The sequence below is a fragment of the Schistocerca cancellata genome, chromosome 6, assembly GCF_023864275.1.
Source record: "Schistocerca cancellata isolate TAMUIC-IGC-003103 chromosome 6, iqSchCanc2.1, whole genome shotgun sequence".
In the NCBI taxonomy this organism is placed as follows: Eukaryota; Metazoa; Arthropoda; class Insecta; order Orthoptera; family Acrididae; genus Schistocerca; species Schistocerca cancellata.
The window spans coordinates 50,925,399-50,948,798 of record NC_064631.1 but is presented as its reverse complement, the minus strand read 5'-3'; the positions used below and the strand labels follow the sequence as shown (position 1 = coordinate 50,948,798).

General features: G+C 46.1%; 1 protein-coding gene across 4 annotated transcripts in view; it reads left to right on the top strand.

The window, feature by feature from the left end:
* LOC126191140 (inactive dipeptidyl peptidase 10) overlaps positions 1–23,400 on the top strand; it is a 1,759,372-nt gene that overhangs the window by 1,684,676 nt on the left and 51,296 nt on the right. For all 4 annotated transcript variants that reach the window (XM_049931893.1, XM_049931895.1, XM_049931894.1 and 1 more), the window contains exon 15: positions 3,868–4,053. In XM_049931893.1, coding sequence (XP_049787850.1) covers positions 3,868–4,053 — 186 coding nt within the window. The remainder of the gene's footprint in view (positions 1–3,867; positions 4,054–23,400) is intronic.

Here is a 23,400-nt window from a genome sequence, read left to right as displayed (position 1 = left end):
TGTGTCAGGGCAACGCAAAAGGGGTCTTTAGCCGCCTAATCAGCATGGACGGCCGCCGAAGTGGCCGCGCGGTTCTGGCGCTGCAGTCTGGAACCGCGAGACCGCTACGGTCGCAGGTTCGAATCCTGCCTCGGGCATGGATGTTTGTGATGTCCTTAGGTTAGTTAGGTTTAACTAGTTCTAAGTTCTAGGGGACTAATGACCTCAGCAGTTGAGTCCCATAGTGCTCAGAGCCATTTTGAACCAGCATGGACGACTGCCGACAATATCACTATGGGCTCGAGACAAAGGGGCAAAGCAAGTAGTGGAAACTGGTTGAATCACTGATACGAGAGAGCTGAACATATCCAACCGTCGCTGGGCAAGTTGGAGCTGAGTATTTTTGGGACTGCCATGGTGTGGTGCTAACAGATTATGCTTGTATGGTGAAAACGGTCGCAGGAACATACTACCGAAGAGTCCTCAATAAGTTACAGAGGCTGTGAAGCATCGACGAAAGCTGTCCAAGGGGGTATTTTTCTAGACGATACCGCACCAGCTCATTCTGCGCAGGATGCAGTAACAATTCCTCCTTCTATGGGGTGTCAGATTTAGTCTCTCCCTCCACGCTGTCCTGATACAGTATTCCGTGGCATTTTCTTCTTTCCTCAGATGAAGAAACTATTGCGTGCGAGGTATTTACGGAATGCTGACGAGGTGATTTTCGAGATAAATTGTTTCCTAAACAGAGAAAATGCAGACTTCTATAAAGAAGGTCTCTGCTAAGACAGCTATCGTCGGGGGAAAAAATGTGTCGCATTAAAATACGACTGTGTAGAGGAGACTAAAAGCACTCCGTCTTCAGGCCACGAGTGGCCTACTGGGACCATCCGACCGCCGTGTCATCCTCGATAGAGGATGCGGATAGGAGGGGCGTGGGGTCAGCACACCGCTCTCCCAGTCGTAAGATGATATTCTTGACCGACAGCGCTTAGCTTCGTCGATCTCACGAGAACCGGTGTTGGCACTGCGGCAAGGCCGTTGCCACGTAGAGGAGACTAAAGCCGTCGGCACACGGACCGTGCTGTCGAACGTTAACGTTGAGCGTGCCAAGTTCAACGTGCTGCTGAACGATCAGGAACGATGCGACTTGTGCATACGGTACGTGGGCCCCAACGTGGTATACGCGATCGCAACGCACTCCAGCGGCAGCTGAGGGATGTTTCTAGTTCTTAAATCACACTGTTTACTTTACGGGCGCGCGTAAAATTCCCACGTTAACTCTATTAAAACGCACATTTCCTCCATGGTCCACGAAAAGGAAAGTACCATGTCCAGTCAGTAAGGACACAGGCTTGTAAAAGTTCCATTACAAACACTGCGGTACAAATTTGGAATACTTCTCCGCATAAGATAAACATTATTTCATCATTCCCACATTTTAGTAAAACCCTAAGGTCAGTCTTACTTGATCACTGTTCCTACCCAGTAGCAGAATCTTTGCAACATGTGAATTACGAAGCGTAAATGAAAAAGGAGCAAAATATCTTTATACAAGTAGCGCAAGCTGTCCTGTAGATTAAGCCAATCGAACACACCCCTCAAAAAAAAGGTGAACTTATATTTACATAACATCAAATTTTATAGTATATACTTATATTAAACCAATAAGAAAGTATCAAAACTTAATAAAAACGCGAATGTAAAAAAAAAAATTGAATGTGTCAAGACGCTAACCATCGCCCCATCAAACAATTAAATTTGGGCACATGATGCTACTCGTTACGCTAAACCAATCACGCAACTTTTCCTCCTACTCATAGTATGTTACACATTGCTGAAAACCTGTTATAGATATGGTACTAACTGAAATTTAATTATAACAAAATGCGTTTTATGTGGATCTTCAGTGTGTGGCTGCCTTCAAATAGCCTACTCTCATAATGCGCAAGTTGCAATAATTCTTTTGCCACGAATATGATGTTTCTCATTATTTTATTGCAACGAATCACGCAGTTAACAAAGGGTTTTCCAGTGATTGCCAATTTGCTGGTGCTCAGAAAGGCATATATAGGCTTCAAATGAATGCCAATATGGCGCCTCACAACTCTGTACTGATGGGAGACGGCGTGCGTGTGACGTAGGTGGCGTTGTGCCATCTCATTGGTCAACGCTCAGACGCACGCTCAGAATATCTGACAAGCCAGATGTTGCTCTGCACGTTCGGAAAGACTCCTGAAACGTGCTATTCCACGCTATGACGTCAGAAACTCGGCACGCTCAACGCTCAACGTTCGGATGCACGGTCCGTGTGCCGACGGCTTAAGCCCATCACCAAGTTTCATTATCAGAGTTTCATACACTCCTGGAAATTGAAATAAGAACACCGTGAATTCATTGTCCCAGGAAGGGAAAACTTTACTGACACATTCCTGGGGTCAGATACATCACATGATCACACTGACAGAACCACAGGCACATAGACACAGGCAACAGAGCATGCACAATGTCGGCACTAGTACAGTGTATATCCACCTTTCGCAGCAATGCAGGCTGCTATTCTCCCATGGAGACGATCGTAGAGATGCTGGATGTAGTCCTGTGGAACGGCTTGCCATGCCATTTCCACCTGGCGCCTCAGTTGGACCAGCGTTCGTGCTGGACGTGCTGACCGCGTGAGACGACGCTTCATCCAGTCCCAAACATGCTCAATGGGGGACAGATCCGGAGATCTTGCTGGCCAGGGTAGTTGACTTACACCTTCTAGAGCACGTTGGGTGGCACGGGATACATGCGGACGTGCATTGTCCTGTTGGAACAGCAAGTTCCCTTGCCGGTCTAGGAATGGTAGAACGATGGGTTCGATGACGGTTTGGATGTACCGTGCACTATTCAGTGTCCCCTCGACGATCACCAGTGGTGTACGGCCAGTGCAGGAGATCGCTCCCCACACCATGATGCCGGGTGTTGGCCCTGTGTGCCTCGGTCGTATGCAGTCCTGATTGTGGCGCTCACCTGCACGGCGCCAAACACGCATACGACCATCATTGGCACCAAGGCAGAAGCGACTCTCATCGCTGAAGACGACACGTCTCCATTCGTCCCTCCATTCACGCCTGTCGCGACACCACTGGAGGCGGGCTGCACGATGTTGGGGCGTGAGCGGAAGACGGCCTAACGGTGTGCGAGACCGTAGCCCAGCTTCATGGACACGGTTTCGAATGGTCCTCGCCGATACCCCAGGAGCAACAGTGTCCCTAATTTGCTGGGAAGTGGCGGTGCGGTCCCCTACGGCACTGCGTAGGATCCTACGGTCTTGGCGTGCATCCGTGCGTCGCTGCGGTCCGGTCCCAGGTCGACGGGCACGTGCACCTTCCGCCGACCACTGGCGACAACATCGATGTACTGTGGAGACCTCACGCCCCACGTGTTGAGCAATTCGGCGGTACGTCCACCCGGCCTCCCGCATGCCCACTATACGCCCTCGCTCAAAGTCCGTCAACTGCACATACGGTTCACGTCCACGCTGTCGCGGCATGCTACCAGTGTTAAAGACTGCGATGGAGCTCCGTATGCCACGGCAAACTGGCTGACACTGACGGCGGCGGTGCACAAATGCTGCGCAGCTAGCGCCATTCGACGGCCAACACCGCGGTTCCTGGTGTGTCCGCTGTGCCGTGCGTGTGATCATTGCTTGTACAGCCCTCTCGCAGTGTCCGGAGCAAGTATGGTGGGTCTGACACACCGGTGTCAATGTGTTCTTTTTTCCATTTCCAGGAGTGTATTTTTGTATGACAATTAAAAGATTTTGTTTGCCATTATTAGAGCACTTGTGTAACTTTCAAACTGTTGTCTGTGGGAAGTTTAGGATGTGGACGCGTGTTGCAGTAACGGGCGGCCGGGCAGCCTGGCGGTGAGCGAGCGGTTCGCCATCGACTGGGGCACGTACATGTCCAGCCGCAACGACGTGGTCTACGTGAAGCTGGACGTGCGCGGCTCCAGGGGGCAGGGCAGTCGCGCGCTCTTCCGCCGGCTCGGCGGCGTCGAGGTCCAGGACCAGATCGCCGTGCTCAGGTAGGCGTAACCGCCCGCCGCCCACCGCCTGTTGCCGCCGCTCGGACGTGCTACGTGAGCCATACCCACGTGCTCTGGTAGTCTAACTGCTGCTGCTCACACGTGCTACATCCCTCGTTCCCAGCTACCCCAACTCAATTCGCGGCTTCAGTGTTTTACGATAATACAGCTATCTGCTGACCTTAAGGGCGAAACTCACTTCCACACGATGTGTCACTGCCGAGTCACTTTTCTTCATGTGACATGACCACACACATAAATAACTCCTACATACAGGGCTATTACTGTTATATCCTAGCCAGTAATGCCAACCGAGCCCGCTGCCAAAAGGTTGGCAGCATCAAAGTCCGGACGCCGTCCGCATAAGCAGCGCCAGCGATACAGGAAATCGCCGCAAGTCTGCGCGCGCCACCGCTGGCTTCTGGCTTCTTAAGCGCTGGAGTCGCGAGCGCTAGGACTGTTCTGTATTCGCCGCTCAGTTGTATACTCGCCACCGATTTGTGTACTTGCTAGTCAGTTGTGTGTTCATCGCAGCAGAGTTGTTGTTTGTCGTCAGCCGACGCTGACCTAGCCGCTCCGACTCGAACTAGACAGATTTCTGTAGACACGGAGTTCACTACTGTGTTTCTGCATCTTCGTAAATAAAGATAAGTACCGACTTTTATTTAATCAGAGTGTTTGGGTTTTCATCTTTCTGTTCACTGTTCCAGCGGACCGGTCGGCCCGCTATTAAAAGTGTGGCGGTGACTTCGTAAGCCGTTTCTACAGCGAAGTGTTTGTCGCTACGAACGCCGCCACAAAAATTACAAACGATTGAAGCGATTTCATAAATTCACTGTAGCTCCACTCATTGACATATGGTCACGACACACTACAGATACGTAGAAAAATTCTTAAAGTTTTGTTCGGCTGAAGCCGCACTTCAGGTTTCTGCCGCCAGAGCGCTCGAGAGCGCAGTGAGACGAAATGGCGACAGGAGCCGAGAAAGCGTATGTCGTGCCTGAAATGCACTCACATCAGTCACTCATAACAGTGCAACGACACTTCAGGACGAAGTTCAACAAAGATCCACCAACTGCTAACTCCATTCGGCGATGGTATGCGCAGTTTAAAGCTTCTGGATGCCTCTGTAAGGGGAAATCAACGGGTCGGCCTGCAGTGAGCGAAGAAACGGTTGAACGCGTGCGGGCAAGTTTCACGCGTAGCCCGCGGAAGTCGACGAATAAAGCAAGCAGGGAGCTAAACGTACCACAGCCGACGGTTTGGAAAATCTTGCGGAAAAGGCTAAAGCAGAAGCCTTACCGTTTACAATTGCTACAAGCCCTGACACCCGATGACAAAGTCAAACGCTTTCAATTTTCGGCGCGGTTGCAACAGCTCATGGAAGAGGATGCGTTCAGTGCGGAACTTGTTTTCAGTGATGAAGCAACATTTTTTCTTAATGGTGAAGTGAACAGACAGAATGTGCGAATCTGGGCGGTAGAGAATCCTCACGCATTCGTGCAGCAAATTCGCAATTCACCAAAAGTTAACGTGTTTCGTGCAATCTCTCGGTTTAAAGTTTACGGCCCCTTTTTCTTCTGCGAAAAAAACGTTACAGGCCACGTGTATCTGGACATGCTGGAGAATTGGCTCATGCCACAACTGGAGACCGACAGCGCCGACTTCATCTTTCAACAGGATGGTGCTCCACCGCACTTCCATCATGATGTTCGGCATTTCTTAAACAGGAGATTGGAAAACCGATGGACCGGTCGTGGTGGAGATCATGATCAGCAATTCATGTCATGGCCTCCACGCTCTCCCGACTTAACCCCATGCGATTTCTTTCTGTGGGGTTATGTGAAAGATTCTGTGTTTAAATCTCGTCTACCAAGAAACGTGCCTTAACTGCGAGCTCGCATCAACAATGATTTCGAACTCATTGATGGGGACATGCTGCGCCGAGTGTGGGAGGAACTTGATTATCGGCTTGATGTCTGCCGAATCACTAAAGGGGCACATATCGAACATTTGTGAATGCCTAAAAAAACTTTTTGAGTTTTTGTATGTGTGTGCAAAGCATTGTGAAAATATCTCAAATAATAAAGTTATTGTAGAGCTGTGAAATCGCTTCAATCATTTGTAATAACCCTGTAATAATACGGAAGGTAAAGGGTGACAATTATTGAACTATGTGAAATAAAATAGTCATAACCCCTGAACGGTTTGCGTTAGGACGTTCAAACTGCACGATTTGCCGCGGTGCCTGATGGGAATTGTATGGTTCGGTTTAGCGCCGAAGCCCACTTTCATTTGGATGGGTTCGTCAATAAACAAAATTGGCGCGTTTGTGGGACTGAGAATCCGCATTTCGTCATCGAGAAGTCTCTTCACCCTTGACAGGTGACTGTGTGGTGTGCAATGTCCAGTCGTGTAATAATCGATGTGATATTTCTTGATGACACGATGACTACCGTGAAGGTTTTGGAAGATGATTTCATCCCCATGACCCAAACTGACGCTGATTTCGACAATATGTGGTTCATGGAAGACGGACCTCGACCCCATCGAAGCAGGAGAGAGTTTAATGTCCGGGAGGAACATTTTAGGGAGCACATTGTGGCTCTTGGGTACTCAGAGACCACTCTGGCATGGGCCTCGGTTGGCCGCCATATTCTCCGAATCAAAACATATGCGACGCCTTTTCGTGGGGCTATATTAAAGACAAGCTGTACAGCATGCCGTACCTTTTTTTCATCTATCTGTATCCGGATCCCGCTCCAACTACTGCCGGGTCTGGGTGCTGACGAGTCCTCTCCCATTTGGCTCGGTCCTCCCACCACTTTTCTTCCTCCACTTGCTGCCAGGTCACACCTCTCCTTTCCACAGATATTCTCACTCCCATTTTCCACTGTGTTCTTGGGCCACCTCTAGGTCTTTTTCCATCCATCTTTAGTTCTTCTTAACATGCCCATACCAGCTTAATCTCTTCTTCTTTTTCAATTTCTTCTCTCATACTTTCTAGTATAAGGTCGTTTGTAATCTATACATTCCTTACTGTGTCTATTGTTGATTTTGTCTAAACTGCTCTGCCAAATTTCATTTCCCCTGCTTGCAGTCTGCTCCAATCCCTTTCTGTCATTGTCCATGTTTCTCCACCATAGGTGACAATATGGAAGTAATAATTCTTATAGACAAGGATTTTTGCTTTTTCTGAAACTTCCTTATTCCAAATCACGTGTTTTATCGTTTGGTAGAAGTTGCCTCCCTTCTGTAACCTCCTTTTAATTTCGTTGGTTATTCTTCCATCCCTAGATATTTCGCTCCCTAAATAAGTGAAATTTTCTACCACTTTGAGGAGTTCTCCATTCATGGTAATATTTCCGTTGATCCCTTCCTATCTTCCAAATACCATTACTTCACTCTTATCTTTATTTATTTTTAATCCATACCTCTTCATTATTTCCTTCCACGCATCAACTTGTAACTGTACATCTACCTCTTTATCACCCCATATTACCATATCATCTGCAAAAAACATCTTTCTGTCTTTTCCTTTTATTATATCTTTAACTGCCCTATTCATTCCCTCCATACCAACAATATAAAGTGCAGGAAATAGAATACTTGCTTGCTTAAATCCTTGACTTATTTCAAAGTATTCAGAGTTCCCCAATGGTGTTCCAATTCTACAATTGTGTCCTCTGTACATTCTCTTTATTACATTAATGTATCCATCTTCTATATCTATCTTCTTCATTTCTCCCCAGAGTCTTTCCCTGTTAACTGAGTCATATGCCTTTTCTATGTCTATAAAAACCGTTCATCTGTGTAACAGCTGCTCTCGGCGACACAGGCACCGCACGCGTTCACTGCGGAGGCGATGGGAGATTACTCTACATGGGATAGGAGGTTACTCTACATGGGACATGACCCGCTGCCTAGGGCTGGAGTCTGGCGACGAACATCATGTCAGCGGCGCTGTGGCACCAAGTCCCATCAGAAGACTCACAAGGAACCCCTTGAGAGCGAGGTCGCAGAAGGCCATTAATGTTTACGGCATTCGACGCCCCACATGTTGTCTGTCACAATACTGAACGCAAATGGAAACATGGGGCGGGGCTGGAGGTAAAGAACGGTGAGCACATCATCAGGCTTCGGAGCGTATGTGAACTGCTTAGTCGACAAGTTACCCACACCAGTGTTATAGTGCTGGTGGTGTTGATACAAAGCAGAGAAATGGTAACGACAAACAAAGCAAACACTGCATTGTGTCTACAACAGTTGCTGAAGTTGACATTCCGTCAGAGGGGAACCCAAGGAATTTCGTCGACTGAGAAAGAGGTGGCAGATGAAATATTAGCGTCTCTGCAAGATGAGTCAGTGGAATGTGTGGTGTTGTATATACTCGACTGTGCAGATAGTGTATACAGGGTGGTCCATTGATCGTGACCGGGCCAAATATCTCACGAAATAAGCGTCAAACGAAAAAACTACAAAGAACGAAACTTATCTAGCTTGAAGGGGGAAACCATATGGCGCTATGGTTGGCCCGCTAGATGGCGCTGTCATAGGTCAAACGGATATCAACTGCGTTCTTTAAAATAGGTACCCCCATTTTTATTACATATTCGTGTAGTACGTAAAGAAATATGAATGTATTAGTTGGACCACTTTTTCGCTTTGTGATAGATGGCGCTGTAATAGCCACAAAAATATGGCTCACAATTTTACACGAACAGTTGGTAACAGGTAGGTTTTTTAAATTAAAATACAGAACGTAGCTACGTTTGAACATTTTATTTCGGTTGTTACAATGAGATACAGGTACCTTTGTGAACTTACCATTTCTGAGAACGCATGCTGTTACAGTGCGATTACCTGTAAATACCACATTAATGCAATAAATGCTCCAAATGACATCCGTCAACCTCAACGCATTTGGCAATACGTGTAACGACATTCCTCTCAACAGCGAGTAGTTCGCCTTCCGTAACGTTCGCACATCCATTGACAATGCGCTGACGCATGTTGTCGGTCGTTGTCGGTGGATCACGATAGCAAATATCCTTCAACTTTCCCCACAGAAAGAAATCCGGGGACGTCAGGTACGGTGAATGTGTGGGCCATGGTGTGGTGCTTCGACGACCAATCCACTTGTCATGAAATATGGTATTCAATACCGCTTCAACCGCACACGAGCTATGTGCCGGACATTCATCATATTGGAAGTACATCGCCATTCTGTCATGCAGTGAAACATCTTGTAGTAATATCGATACAACATAACGTTGGAAATCAGCATACATTGAACCATTTAGATTGCTATCGATGAAATGGGAGCCAATTATCCTTGCTCCCATAATGCCGTACCATACATTAACCCGCCAAGGTCGCTGATGTTCCACTTGTCGCAGCCATCGTGGATTTTCCGTTGCCCAATAGAGCATGCCATGGCGTTTTGCGTTATCGCTGTTGGTGAATGACGCTTCGTCGCTAAATAGAACGCGTGCAAAAGATCTGTCATCGTCCCATAATTTCTCTGTGTCCAGTGGCAGAACTGTACACGACGTTCAAAGCTGTCGCCATGCAATTCCTGGTGCATAGAAATATGGTACGGGTGCAATCGATGCTGATGTAGCATTCTCAACACCGACGTTTTTGAGATTCCCGATTCTCGCGCAATTTGTCTGCTACTGATGTGCGGATTAGCCGCGACAGCAGCTAAAACACCTACTGGGGCATCGTCATTTGTTGCAAACCGTGGTTGACGTTTCACATGTGGCTAAACAATTCCTGTCTCCTTAAATAACGTAACTATCAGGCGAACGGTGCGGAGACTTGGATGATGTCGTCCAGGATACCGAGCAGCATACATAGCACACGCCCGTTGGGCATTTTGATCACAGTAGCCATACATCAACACGATATCGATTTTTTCCGCAGTTGGTAAACGGTCCTTTTTAACACGGGTAGTGTATCACGAAGCAAATACCGTCCGCACTACGGAATGTTACGTGATACTACGTACTTATACGTTTGTGACTATTACAGCGCCATCTATCTCAAAGCGAAAAAAGTGGTCCAACTAAAACATTCATATTTCTTTACGTACTACACGAATATGTAATTAAAAAATGGGGTTTATTATTTTAAAAAAACGCAATTGATATCCGTTTGACGTATGGCAGCGCCATCTAGCACGCCAACCATAGCGCCATCTGGTTTCCCCCTTCAAGCTAGACGAGTTTCGTTCTTTGTAGTTTTTTCGTTTGGTGCTTATTTCGTGAGATATTTGACCCGGTCACTATCAATGGACCACCCTGTATAATGAGTACAATGATGACGATACCTGCTTAACAAGTGAAAGTGATATGCAGCATAGTAAAAAATAATTCTGAACAGATTTCCAAAAAGTCCGCAGCAATACGACCGTATAGTGCATAAGAAAAACTATGGATATTCAAGGGAAAACAAGGCGCACTGCTTACAAAAACAGGTGCCCGCGCGTTTCAAGGATGCTTGATACAATTTACAGAATGTGCTTGATAGTGACCACTTCCGCGACATAGATTACAGTTATTAAAGGGAAGCACTGGATGGTTGCATAACTTCAAAAAGTGCTACAGAATTGGAAGACGTAAGATAACGAAATTTCAAACAAAGCGTGAACTTGACGATGCACATCAGACTGCGGGAACGGCCCGAAAATCTGTACATGAGATAAATAAAATTATCCCATCGTTCAGCAAGGAATTTGTCTGCGACAAATCGGAATTTGAAGCAGAAATGCATATTAAGCGAACGCTGTAAATTATAGGAACCAAGAGATTTCTATCAAGATCAGTTAACATCAATGCCTTAACGCAGTCGTATACAATTATGCCGACTGTTAATCTGGATAGCAATTTGGAAGGAAAGTATTTGTTGTACTGCGAGAAGTTGGAGGTACTCTGCCCCCTACAATTCATTCTCTTGCAAGAGCAGTAGGGAATATTTAGTCACAGCAAGCAGGATTGGGAAAATGAGCGGAGAACTACAGCTATGGCATGACTACTGCTTTTGGCCAATAGCTGATGATAAAAACTTGATCTTGCTTGATCCTGGGCTGAGGATAAAAATTATAGTCCTTTAGAGCACGCTCTCTCTCCTGAAAAGTGCATGAATTGTAGTTCATACCACCTGGAACTGCCGGACAAATTCAGCCTCTGCATGTTTTTTGCGTGCCTATGAAACATATTATCGCAATATCTGCATCGACGCCTTAAAGGATATCCCGTTTCATGATCAGCTCCGCGACAGACAGTTTCGCAGTCGATTGTATGCCATCACAATCCATCAGTTCTCATCACTCCGGTACACCAATGTGCTTCTATATGCATTCCTTAAGAGTGGGTACCTAGCTGAGGTCCTGTACGGTTTGTATCTCCGAAGGAGTTCCTTTCTGATCTTGATGGTGTGAACCTTTGTGATCTCTGTGGCACGCCATTTTGAAATAATTGTTCATGATGCAAGTTAATGGTTTGTTATGAACATTTCTTGAATGTCGCCGATGTTCGTTTTATGAACTGTAATACGTACATCCCATAAAAGGTGGATCACTGCACCTCCGGGAAACTCATTTTCTGTCACCCTCCTAATGCACATGATGACCCATTAGCAGCTAATATTTTTCCTATCACAATTGTTAATACAATATTTCCAAGTGAGCCTTACTGAAGACTGAACTTACCACCTGGCACTAAAAGGGTTCCTTATCAGTGCTGGTGGCGGGTGACCCGACCTGGTTCGAATCCATGGACGCAGCCGGTGGCCCCCAGGCGTCACGCCATCTGGCATGGACCTGATATCATGGTGGCGCTGCTGGACTCCAAATGAATCTGCCTCAAAATTCACACACATTTATAAGGCTCAGAGGCGCTTTTGTTGCGTTACTACCCAGCCCCCGGTCACGCAGCTGACAACAGGGGTCCTGTCCTGACGTGACACTGCCCTGTCCACTTTGAATTGCTGCACGGTGCAAGTTTCCGCTGAGTATGGCTAGCCCGTCGCGCGATTCTTTCGCGTGTAAGTCATTCTGACTACGGCCGTTGCCACGCTAGGCTTAAAAGCCCACGGTTGCTACGAGTCCGCGCAGATTACGGTGGCAGATGTGCAGTGAGCAGTTTTCGTCCAGAGCGCTGTTCGAGTTCATTCGTTTGTTTAGAAGGGAAGTCAGCCATCGTTTGCCCCCTTTCGGTCGGTTAGTGATAACAGAATTGAGGCGTATGCCCTGCAGTCTTTTCCAAACCATTTTACAGCAACTAGTTGGTGAAAATATTTTATTTTTGCCTTACTTAAAGCCTTATGTGTCAGCTTATGATTTTACCATCACTTCGTTAATAATGATAATTATTGTGTATCTGCATGGATGTAAGACACTCCCAGAAATTCTAGAAAGTTTGCAATGAGAAATATGAGTCAGTATGATTTTGTGTTTGGTACAGATCATATAATATGTTGCAGCGTATGAAATTAGCTAACATACTGAATTTTTCTTTAGACTTGGGTGGAGGTTTCTGTCTGTCACCAATCTCGAGAGGACTGATGTAATGTAACACACTCGTTAGCGGTACCGCAGCCAGAATGAAATATCCATGATATTCCTCATATTTCATAAACAGTTCGAGATATCGGACTGACATTTTGGCGAATGATAGCATGGAAAGAGGAGAGTGTTTCGTCATATGGCTATTACGAAAAACTTCATTATCTACCATGTTATTCCACTCACTACAGACTCCTTCGATAAAAGAATATAATTGTTAAGGGCCATTTATAGCTGGCGAAACGACAAATGCTATAGGTCTTTGAACAACATAAGTGAAGATATTAACGTTTATTTTTCTACCAAAGATGTGCCTTGTCATGAGCTACTGACCTTACTTTCCCTCAGTTTCTCACTTAATAAAACTAATAAGCCACTGTTTCAGAATTCCCTCGCAAATGCGTCTGCAAAATATGTTACACACTGTGTAAACTGCGCTGAGGTTTGGCAATAGAAGCAAATTTTAACTTGGAAACAAGAAAATGATTAGGTTTTACTCAAAACGCTTCTCTGAAAGTTACAAATGATTAACAAGCCAGGCGAAAATAAATCGCTGCTTTCGTTGCATGTTCAGCGGAATTTTAGATACTAACCAAAGCAGGAGTGACAGATATTTTTGAACGGATACCAAACTAGCGAGGGCGTGGAGGCCTGCACTTAATATTTATAAAAAAAAAGTGAGCGTAGGCCTCAGTTTCGAAGAGAATCCCCTCCAGCGCTCGCTATTCCTCCTCCTGCGCCTGCCCATAACCCCACCACTACCGTTTTCTCTTTCCGTGCTACCATTTCACAAAATACCTGTTCGCTATCTCAGACCGTTTACGAAATATGAGGAATGTTGTGGATATTTCACCTTGGCTTTATCGCTAGTTTGCGCTATCGCAAATGAGTGTGCTACATCAGCTCAATTTTGTCGCGGTTGGTGACAGGTAGAGACCTCCACCCAGTTCTAAAGAAGAATTCAGTATCTTACCTAAATTTGATATGCAGCAACATACTATGTAATATGCGTTATCTACCGATTGCGCATCTGTCGGCCACGTTATTTTGCGTGGACTCTACTAAAGTAGTGGGAAAATTCGTAGAAAAATTAACATTGTCGGTTTAAATAGCTGCGAACAGTGTATGTGCAATATTGTGAGATCCAGTATACTGCCAAATCCAGTCAAATAGTACTACATTTGAAATCGGTACTACACTATACAGGGTGTTACAAAAAGGTACGGCCAAACTTTCAGGAAACATTCCTCACACACAAATAAAGAAAACATGTTATGTGGACATGTGTCCGGAAACGCTTAATTTCCATGTTAGAGCTCATTTTAGTTTCGTCAGTATGTACTGTACTTCCTCGATTCACCGCCATGATTTCATATGGGATACTCTACCAGTGCTGCTAGAACGTGTGTCTTTACGACACAACATGTGGTTCATGCACGATGGAGCTCCTGCACATTCCATGGCCTCCACGCTCTCCTGACCTCAACCCTCTTCACTTTCATTTACGGGAGCATTTGAAAGCTCTTGTCTACGCAACCCCTGTACCAAATGTAGAGACTCTTCGTGCTTGTCCCGAGCACGGGGTCCCGGGTTCGATTCCCGGCGGGGTCAGGGATTTTCACCTGCCTCGAGATGACTGGGTGTTTGTGTTGTCTTCATCATTTCATCATCATCCAGGAAAGTGGCGAAATTGGACTGAGCAAAGATTGGGTAATTGTACGGGCGCTGATAACCACGCAGTTGAGCGCCCCACAAACCAAACATCATCATCATCATCTTCGTGCTTGTATTGTGGACGGCTGTGATACAATACGCCATTCTCCAGGGCTGCATCAGTGCATCAGGGATTCTATGCGACGGAGGGTGGATGCACGTATCCTCGCTAACGGAGGACATTTTGAACATTTCCTGTAACAAAGTGTTTGAAGTCACGCTGGTACGTTCTGTTGCTGTGTGTTTCCATTCCATGATTAATGTGATTTGAAGAGAAGTAATAAAATGAGCTCTAACATGGGAAGTAAGCGTTTCCGGACACATGTCCACATAACATATTTTCTTTCTTTGTGTGCGAGGAATGTTTCCTGAAAGTTGGGCCGTACCTTTTTGTAACACCCTGTATAACAAGGCATCAAAGATTCAAATGGTAGAGCGTGGAACTCGGTATAAAGACAGTTATCTCTGTGCGGTGTTAGTGTGTGCGAATGTGCTATTCCTGCAGACTCGAAACAGACACCGTTAGTGGCATTGCGTATTGTGCACATAAACCACGATTGTGACATAGCCACGCAGAAAACAGTTGTCATGTTATGGAAAGGGAAAATCGAGGAGGCTAATTCATCCGCAGATTCTTTATGGAAAGTGGCTGGGATTTCATTGCACTTCGAGCTTTGTTAAATTTTACCAGTAAAATACTGCCTTGCCCCTACTGAGAAATCCTCTTTCACTAACTCCAGGAATAGAGTTAACTTACAAGATGGATGGGAATCTGTTTAGTTTGGACCTCCTAAAAGCAAGAACTCAAACATTTTCTGCAGCATTAGTTGAGTTACATTACGCTGATATAACGTAGTTGCAGCAGAGTCCTAAGAAGGAATGAGGTTAGTTCTGAATGCATCCAGCACATGATGCAAATATATTGGTCTGAAACTGAACACCGGTGATACACTGTTACGTCGCCAGTCAGCACCGCGGGAAGAACGGTAAATATCAGTGTCACTATCTATGGAGTGTGTTACCTTGGTAACATCCCCGCAGCAAGTACAAGTACAGATTCGGAAATCCAGCACAGAATTAACAGTGATGGAGAATCCTTTTCGAAACTAGGGTTCCGAGTATTTGACCGTCATTATGTGAGTGTTTCAACAAAGATCCTCGGATACAATTCAGTTGTAATGCTCACCCTGCCTTATGGATCTGAATTGTGGAGATGTTACATACGACATATTAAAAAGCTGGAACAATGTCATCAGCAGTGATTAGAACACTGGACTCCCATTCGGGAGGACGACGGTTCACACCCACGTCCCACCATTCAGATTTAGGATTTTCGTGATTTCCCTAAATCGCTCCAGGTAAATGCCAGGATACGATATTGTAGTGCCTGTGTTATTCTGAATTTCGATGCAAAGTTGCTTTGGACACGCATGTATGTCCAAAGGAACAGGCTCTGCGGCGAGTACAGGCGTTAGGAAATACATTAAATGTATTCGCACTTGCGAATATGGACAACCACCAGTTGCATAATGGAATGACGACAGTGAAAATTCATGCCGAACGGCTCGCGATAAGCGGGAAATCCGGGTTCGCGTTCCGGACCGGCACAAATGTTCACTGTCGACATTCTAATATGCAGCTGGTGGTTGTCTATATTCGCAAAGCACGTCCAAAGGAATTTTGCATCGTAGTTCAGAATAACACAGACACTGCAATATCGTATTTATCCGCCGACACCGAGCAAACGACTTTCAAGTAAAATGTCTCGCATGTGCGAGAATATACATAATGGATCTACGAGTACAGGTTGTAGAAGCACGTTTGACGACATACGGAATTTGGGGTCTGGCCGTGAGTCATGCACGGATAGCCAAATGGCAAGACACTGCTCCCGATAAGCGAGTGATACAGTTCGTGTGCCGGTCCGGCATAAATTTTCACTGTCGTTATTCCATTGCACAGTTGATGGTTGACCATATTCGCAACTGCGAATGCATTTAATCGAAATGCCGGGATGGTTCCATTCGAAGGGCACGGCCGATTTCCTTACCCTTTCTTGATACAATTTTCCATTCCCCATCCTTGATACAATCCGAGCTTGTACTTCGTCTCTAATGACCTCAACCTCAACGGGATGTTGAAACTAATTTTCCTTCCTTTCTTTAATATCACCAGCGACGACTGCTGATGATTCTGCATATAAAATGGCAAGACAGACGCACAAATGTCAGTATCCTTGAACAGGCATACACAACTCCAACGGTTTTAAGATACCAGTTAAGATGGACATAGGATGCAGTTCACGTAGAAGCGATGGTTTTAAGAAGCCAGTTACAATGGCTGGGGCGTGTTGTCCACGTGGCCAGTAATCAATTTTCGCTGTGGGGGTGATCAGAGGAGACGATATAAGAGCGTAATCGAGGCTATCACGAAGATGTGTCACATTAATGTTTACAGTGTTTGACAGTTCATCCTGGAGCTCACTAATTCACTGGGGGCACTTCCCCTTGAATAATACAGCCCAAAACAGCGACTGAAAAGAAAATGCTGAGCAGAAATGGAAGGACACAAGCTGCTCCACGTGGGACCAGACGTCATTACATCGGCAAACTGTGTACCTCTCGCATCGGACACAGAGATGAGTGGAAGACGAACCTACTCCACTACGAGTGTTCACTATAATGCTGACGATGGCTAAGAAGTCCTCACACCATTCACAAATTTTTCTTTTCATAACCCGTTTTTATCAAGTCGTGTGACTAGGACCACCCGTCGGGTAGACGGTTCGCCGGGTGCAAGTCTTTCGATTTGACGCCACTTCGGCGACTTGCGCGTCGATTTGGATGAAATGATGACGATTAGAACAACACAACACCCAGTCCGTGAGCGGAGAAAAACTCCGACCCAGCGGGGAATCGAACCTGAGCCCTTAGGATTGACATTCCGTCGCGCTGACCACTCAGCTACCGGTGGCGGACTTCATAACCCGTTCATAAACTACATGTAATGCTTTTCGGCAATCAAGAAATATTGCATCTACCTGATTGCGTGGTTCCATAAGAGAAAAGATGAAAGATAGGAGCTTCTGTGGAAGCATACTGTCAGTTTGCTATCGTCCCTTAGAATGATGTAGTTGATTACGGTAAGAAATGTCTCCATCATGTAAGGGGCAGCAGCTTTACTTTGATGTTTGGAACAAAGAACAGGATGACCAATGAAATGCCTCTGAAACGGACCTGAGAGCACACGGGAATTAACTAGGGACAAAGAAGGTAGTGTGGGCGACAGGAATGGCGTGTGGCTCCTGGCGAGCCCCTTCCGGAGGCCGCGTGGTGTCGGTGCCGGCCCCATCCATTATTCAGTGGGCTGTAATGCAAAGGCGGCCGGGCCACGAATTCCTGGCCTGAAGTCGCGCCGCGACCCCTGACCGCCGCCGCCGCCGCCGCCCGCAGCCGGAGGCCGTGTCGCAGCACCAGCCGCCAGCCCTTGCTTCCAAAATACCCAGTGGCGCGGTATTATTCCATGCCTGGTATGTGGTCCTCATAGCGCAGCGTTTTGCACTCTAAATCGCCAAGGAAACTGGTATAGCATGCGTATTCAAATACAGAGATAAATGAACAGGCAGAATACGGCGCTGCGATCGGCAACTGCTACATAAGACAACCAGTGTTCCATTAAGTTTCGGGTGTGCAGCCGCAAGAAATCTCCTTCTTCTTCTAATATTTCGGCTGTAAAACGTTCAGCCATCTTCAGAGTGAGCCGCAAGACTGCCGCTCCAGTGCTTGCATCGTCCCTTTATACTGTTGTACCGCGCGACTGCGACAACAGTATGAAGGGACGAAGCAAGCACTGGAGCGGCAGTCTAGCGGCTCACTCTGAAGATGGCTGAACGTTTTACAGCCGAAATATTAGAAGAAGAAGAAGGAGATTTATTGCGGCTGCACACCCGAAACTTAATGGAACAGTCTTTGCGCCGCCAAAACCTGAAGATTCACACCAAGACAACCAGTGTCTGACGCAGTTGTTAGCTTGGTTACTGCTGCACAATGGCAGGTTATCAAGATTTGAGAGAGTTTAAACATGGTGTTAGAGTCGGCGCCCGAGCGATGGCACAGAGGTAGCGATGAAGTGGGGATTTCACGAGTGTACCGTGAATATCAGGAATGCGGTAAAACTTCAAATCTCCGAATTCGCTGCTGCCGGAAAAAGATCTTGCAAGAATGGGGCCAATGACGACTGAAGGGAATCGTTCACCGCGACAGACGTGCAACACTTCGGCAAATTGTTGCAGATTTCAGTGAGGGACCATCAACAAGTGTCAGCTTGCGAACAATTCGACGGAACATCATCGATATGGGCTTTCGGAGGCGAAGGCCCAGTTGTGTACCATTGATGACTGCACGACACAAAGCTTTACACGTCGCCTGGGCCCTTCAACACCGACATTGGACTGTTGATGACTGGGAACATGTTGCCTGGTCGTACGAGTCTCGTTTCAAATTGTATCGAGCGCATGGTAGTGTACAGGTATCGAGATAACCTCACGAATCCATGAACCCTGCATATCAGCAGGGGACTGTTCAAGCTGTTGGAGGATCTGTAATGGTGTGGGCCGGCCGGTGTGGCCGTGCGGTTCTAGGCGCTTCAGTCTGGAACCGCGTGACCGCTACGGTCGCAGGTTCGAATCCTGCCTTGGGCATGGATGTGTGTGATGTCCTTAGGTTAGTTAGGTTTAAGTAGTTCTAAGTTCTAGGGGACTGATGACCACAGATGTTAAGTCCCATAGTGGTCAGAGCCATTTGAACCATTTTTTTTGTAATGGTGTGGGGCGTGTGCAGTTGGAGTGATATGGGACCCCTCATACGTCTAGATACGACACTGACAGGTGACACACATGCGATCACCTGCATTCACTAATGCCCATTGTCCATTCCGACTGACTTCGGTAATTCCAGCAGGACAATGCGACATCCCACACGTCCAGGATTTATACAAAGTGGCTCCATGTACACTCTCCTCAGATTAGACGTTTGCCGTGGCCACCAAACTCCCTATACATGAACAATGTTGAGCGTATCTGGGATGCCTTGGAACGTGTTGTTCAAAAGAGATCTTCGCACCCTCGTACTCTTGCGGATTTATGGTCAGCTCTGCAGGATTCATGGTGTCAGTTCCTTCCAGCACTACTTCAGACATTAGTTGAGTCCCTGCCACGTCGCATGCTCGCACTTCTGCATGCTCGCGGGGGGGCCTGCACGATATTAGGCAAAAGTACAAGTTTCTTTGGCTCTTCAGTGTACGTCCCTATCTACATTCCTGCCGTCTGTGCTGGACGGAAAATGATTCCATTATCTTTTATGCCATTCCAGTACCACCACAGATGGTGGTAAGCAGAGCTGCAGCTGTTTGTAAATTGTAACAGACATAGAAATGACCGCTTGAGTTGTACGGCTTTCATTTTTAAACAGGCTGTTACCCGCAGCTTCTCTTCCCTCCCATATCAGTAAAACAAAATGAAATGTGCGAATGCCTTTATTGGCCAGGAGACCCCGTTCGACTATTCAGCCACTTGGTGCAAGTCTTTTTATTTGACGCCAATTCGGCGACTCGCACGTCGATGATGATAAAGAAAAAAGACAAACGCACGCACACACACACACACACACACACACACACACACACACAGAGAGAGAGAGAGAGAGAGAGAGAGAGAGAGAGGGAGAGGGAGAGAGAGTCCCGAGCGGAGGAAATCCGACTCCACTGTGAAACGAACCCATGACCCTGTGATCAAGGGTCAGCAACGCTAACCAGAAGACCATGAGCTGTAAGCGCTTATCAATAGTTTTGTTACGATGAGTGATACCGACGGTGCTGAAATAAAACGTGGACTTCTTAAAATTATTAAATAGCGTTAAACTGACGAAGAAAGAAAATGAATAATTTGTAATTCGATTCAGTGCGAATTTTATAACATTTCTACGTGCAGTAACGTCGGCTGCCCTCACGCTCTGCTGCTAACCACGGCTGCCCTTGAGTATCGTAAATAAACGCAGTCTCACTAAAAGACTGCCACGTTGTATGTATAAAGGCGCGACGTGTCTCTGTTTGTCGTAAGGAATTTAAATGAGGTCACTCTTGAGACTTCAAGCGTCCCAGAAGCTATGAGACGCGTGACTCTCTGCAGTTAAAATGCGACTGGCTTGTGACTGAGATTAGAATAGCGGTACGGTTGATTTAGGAGGATGGGACCAGACAGCGAGATCATTGGTTCCGTCGGGAAGGATGGGAAAGGAACCATCCCGGCATTTGCCTGAAGCGATTTAGGGAAATCACGGAAAATCTAAATCATGACGCGGGTTTGAACTGTCGTCCTCTCGAATGCGAGTCCAGTGAGCTAACCATTGCGCCACATCGCTCAGTAGAAGTATGGATCAAACACGTCGAAGATTATATAAGTATTGTACTCGTTACGTTAAAGCGTATTATATAGAACAAAACAAACAATAAAAGCGTGTTTACAACTATGATGAAGTTCATAAGTCAAAGAGTAAAGAGCTTTTTCAAAAAATAATTATTGTTCCGTATATAGCGCTCTATTCTTGAAATCATTAAGTATCTTATAGTAAACACTTTTTGCAGTAGCCTGTGTTCTGCCTCGGCGTTCAAGCTATCTCCATACCCGATTTCATCAAAATCGGTACAGCTAAATCCGCATTTATAATATTAGCGTGACGTGGGACACACGCTCAAGGATACTTCAACTCAATAAAACCAGTCAATAATTAACAATCATTCGCAAACTCTGGCTTGTAATTTCCAATACATTTTATTTAACATTTGCATGACAACAGCAAACTTCTGTTACCCCAGAATGATATACATAATTGACCTAGAATTAGAAACGATTGCTAAACAGACAAAATGTCTACAGGTGTCACAACTCACCTGCAAACAATAAATAATTTTAAAACCCTCTTTACATAAATCTTAAGAATCATGCAAACAAAAAATAGTTTACTGAGACAAACTCCCACAGAAGCAGGACACCTTTGAAGATATAACAGCAGAAATACAATTTCTCTTTATCAATAAGACATTAAAAACCCAGTACAATGAAAGACATCTTTCAGGTGTAACAAAATTTCAGTGACAAGTAACGGCACATCGGAGGTGCGCGAAAGCTACAACTCATGTCGAGCTGAAGGAACGGTCGAGGAGGAAAGACGGACCCCTCGGTATCACCAGGAACAAATCATAAAATTCGCCGAAGAACTGGAGTCCACTGATAAACTCAGCGACCGCGCTATCAGTTCCAATTCAAACCGGCCGCCGCCAAGGCGTCGTGCCGCAGTTAAATAAACAGCTACAACGGACGACACGCACGGCTGCTTATACCACTGAATCAACGTCATAAAACCACACAGCAACTGGGCAGTATCCAGAGTAACACAATCCTTAAAACATTAGAAAAATTTCAAAACAGCCAAATTAAATCTCTTGCAATCACTATCTACAACAACAGTTCAACAGCCCTTTGCACAAGAACCACAATACATAAACATTCACCGCGAGAACACTGCAGAATGTTTAGAAAGCAGAACATATACTCTGTCTTATCATTCTAAAAAATAACTACATACAAGAAGAAAAATAATGTCATAGGCTTAATCTCTTAATTTTACAAAACAATGCACTATAGGTGGATTACACTTAATAGCAAAAGGCAGAAAGAACTGCCAGAAAATCTAACCTGTGACTTTTTCGGAGAGCACAGAAACGCGCTTAGATAGATACTCATTGCCCGTATATCAAGTGCGTCCGAAACAGGCAAATCTCATTCACACAGCCAACCACTGTCCAATAAGTTGTGCACTAATGGTCAACACAAAACAGATAACATGGACGTCCAAACGCGTTTGATTCTGTAGCGTATCTGGTTGCAGACTGATACATTCTGAAGCCACCTTCACATGTGAACATCGTTTAGCAGCACAGATGAGACCATTGCCCTCTGTTCTCGCTTCCCGCGCCCGAGTTCCCGGGTTCGATTCCCGGCTGGGTCAGGGATTTCTCTGCCTCGTGATGACTGGGTGTTGTGTGATGTCCTTAGGTTAGTTAGGTTTAAGTAGTTCTAAGTTCTAGGGGACTGATGACCATAGATGTTAAGTCCCATAGTGCTCAGAGCCGAGCCATTGCCCTCTCACTGGACGCAGTACACACTCGCCGACCGCATGCACATGTCAATCCGCAGACCCATTGCCCACGTGACAGGAAGAGGCAGAGAGCGCGCAAAGAGCGACCGCCGGCAACCACACAGCACACCGGAGCACCAACCAACCGACCAAAACCAGCTCTCTCCCCACATCGTCGTGCGCGTTAATATCCGAAAAGCGACCAAAGAGCAAAACTGCAGGCACGCCATACAGAGTCGATCGCAGAGATCTTAAATGAATACAGAGAAGCAACTGGCGCCAAGGGCGTAACGTATCAATTAGTATGGAATGACGACCGGTTCCGGGCTAACAAATGCCTATCATCAGGTGCAGTTACTGAAAACAAACAATGGAAGTGCGCTAAAAAATTATCTTTACATACTATGTACGTAATACACTACTAGCCATTAAAATTTCTACACCACAAAGATGACGTGCCACAGGCGCAAAATTTAACCGACAGGAAGAAGATGCTGTGATACGCAAATGATTAGCTTTTCAGAGCATTCACAAAAGGTTGCCGCCGTTGACGAAACCTACAACGTACTGACATGAGGAAACTTTCCAACCGATTTCTCATACTCAAACAGCAGTTGACCGGCGTTGCCTGATGAAACGTTGTTGTGATGCCGCGTGTAAGGAGGAGAAATGAGTACCATCACGTTTACGACTTTGATAAAGGTCGGATTGTAGCCTATCGCGATTGCGGTTTATCGTATCGCGACATTGCTCCTCGCGTTGGTCGAGATCCAATGACTGTTAGCAGAATATGGAATCGGTGGGTTCAGAAGGAAAATACGGAACGCCGTGCTGCATCCCAACGTCCTCGTACGACTAGCAGTCGAGATGACA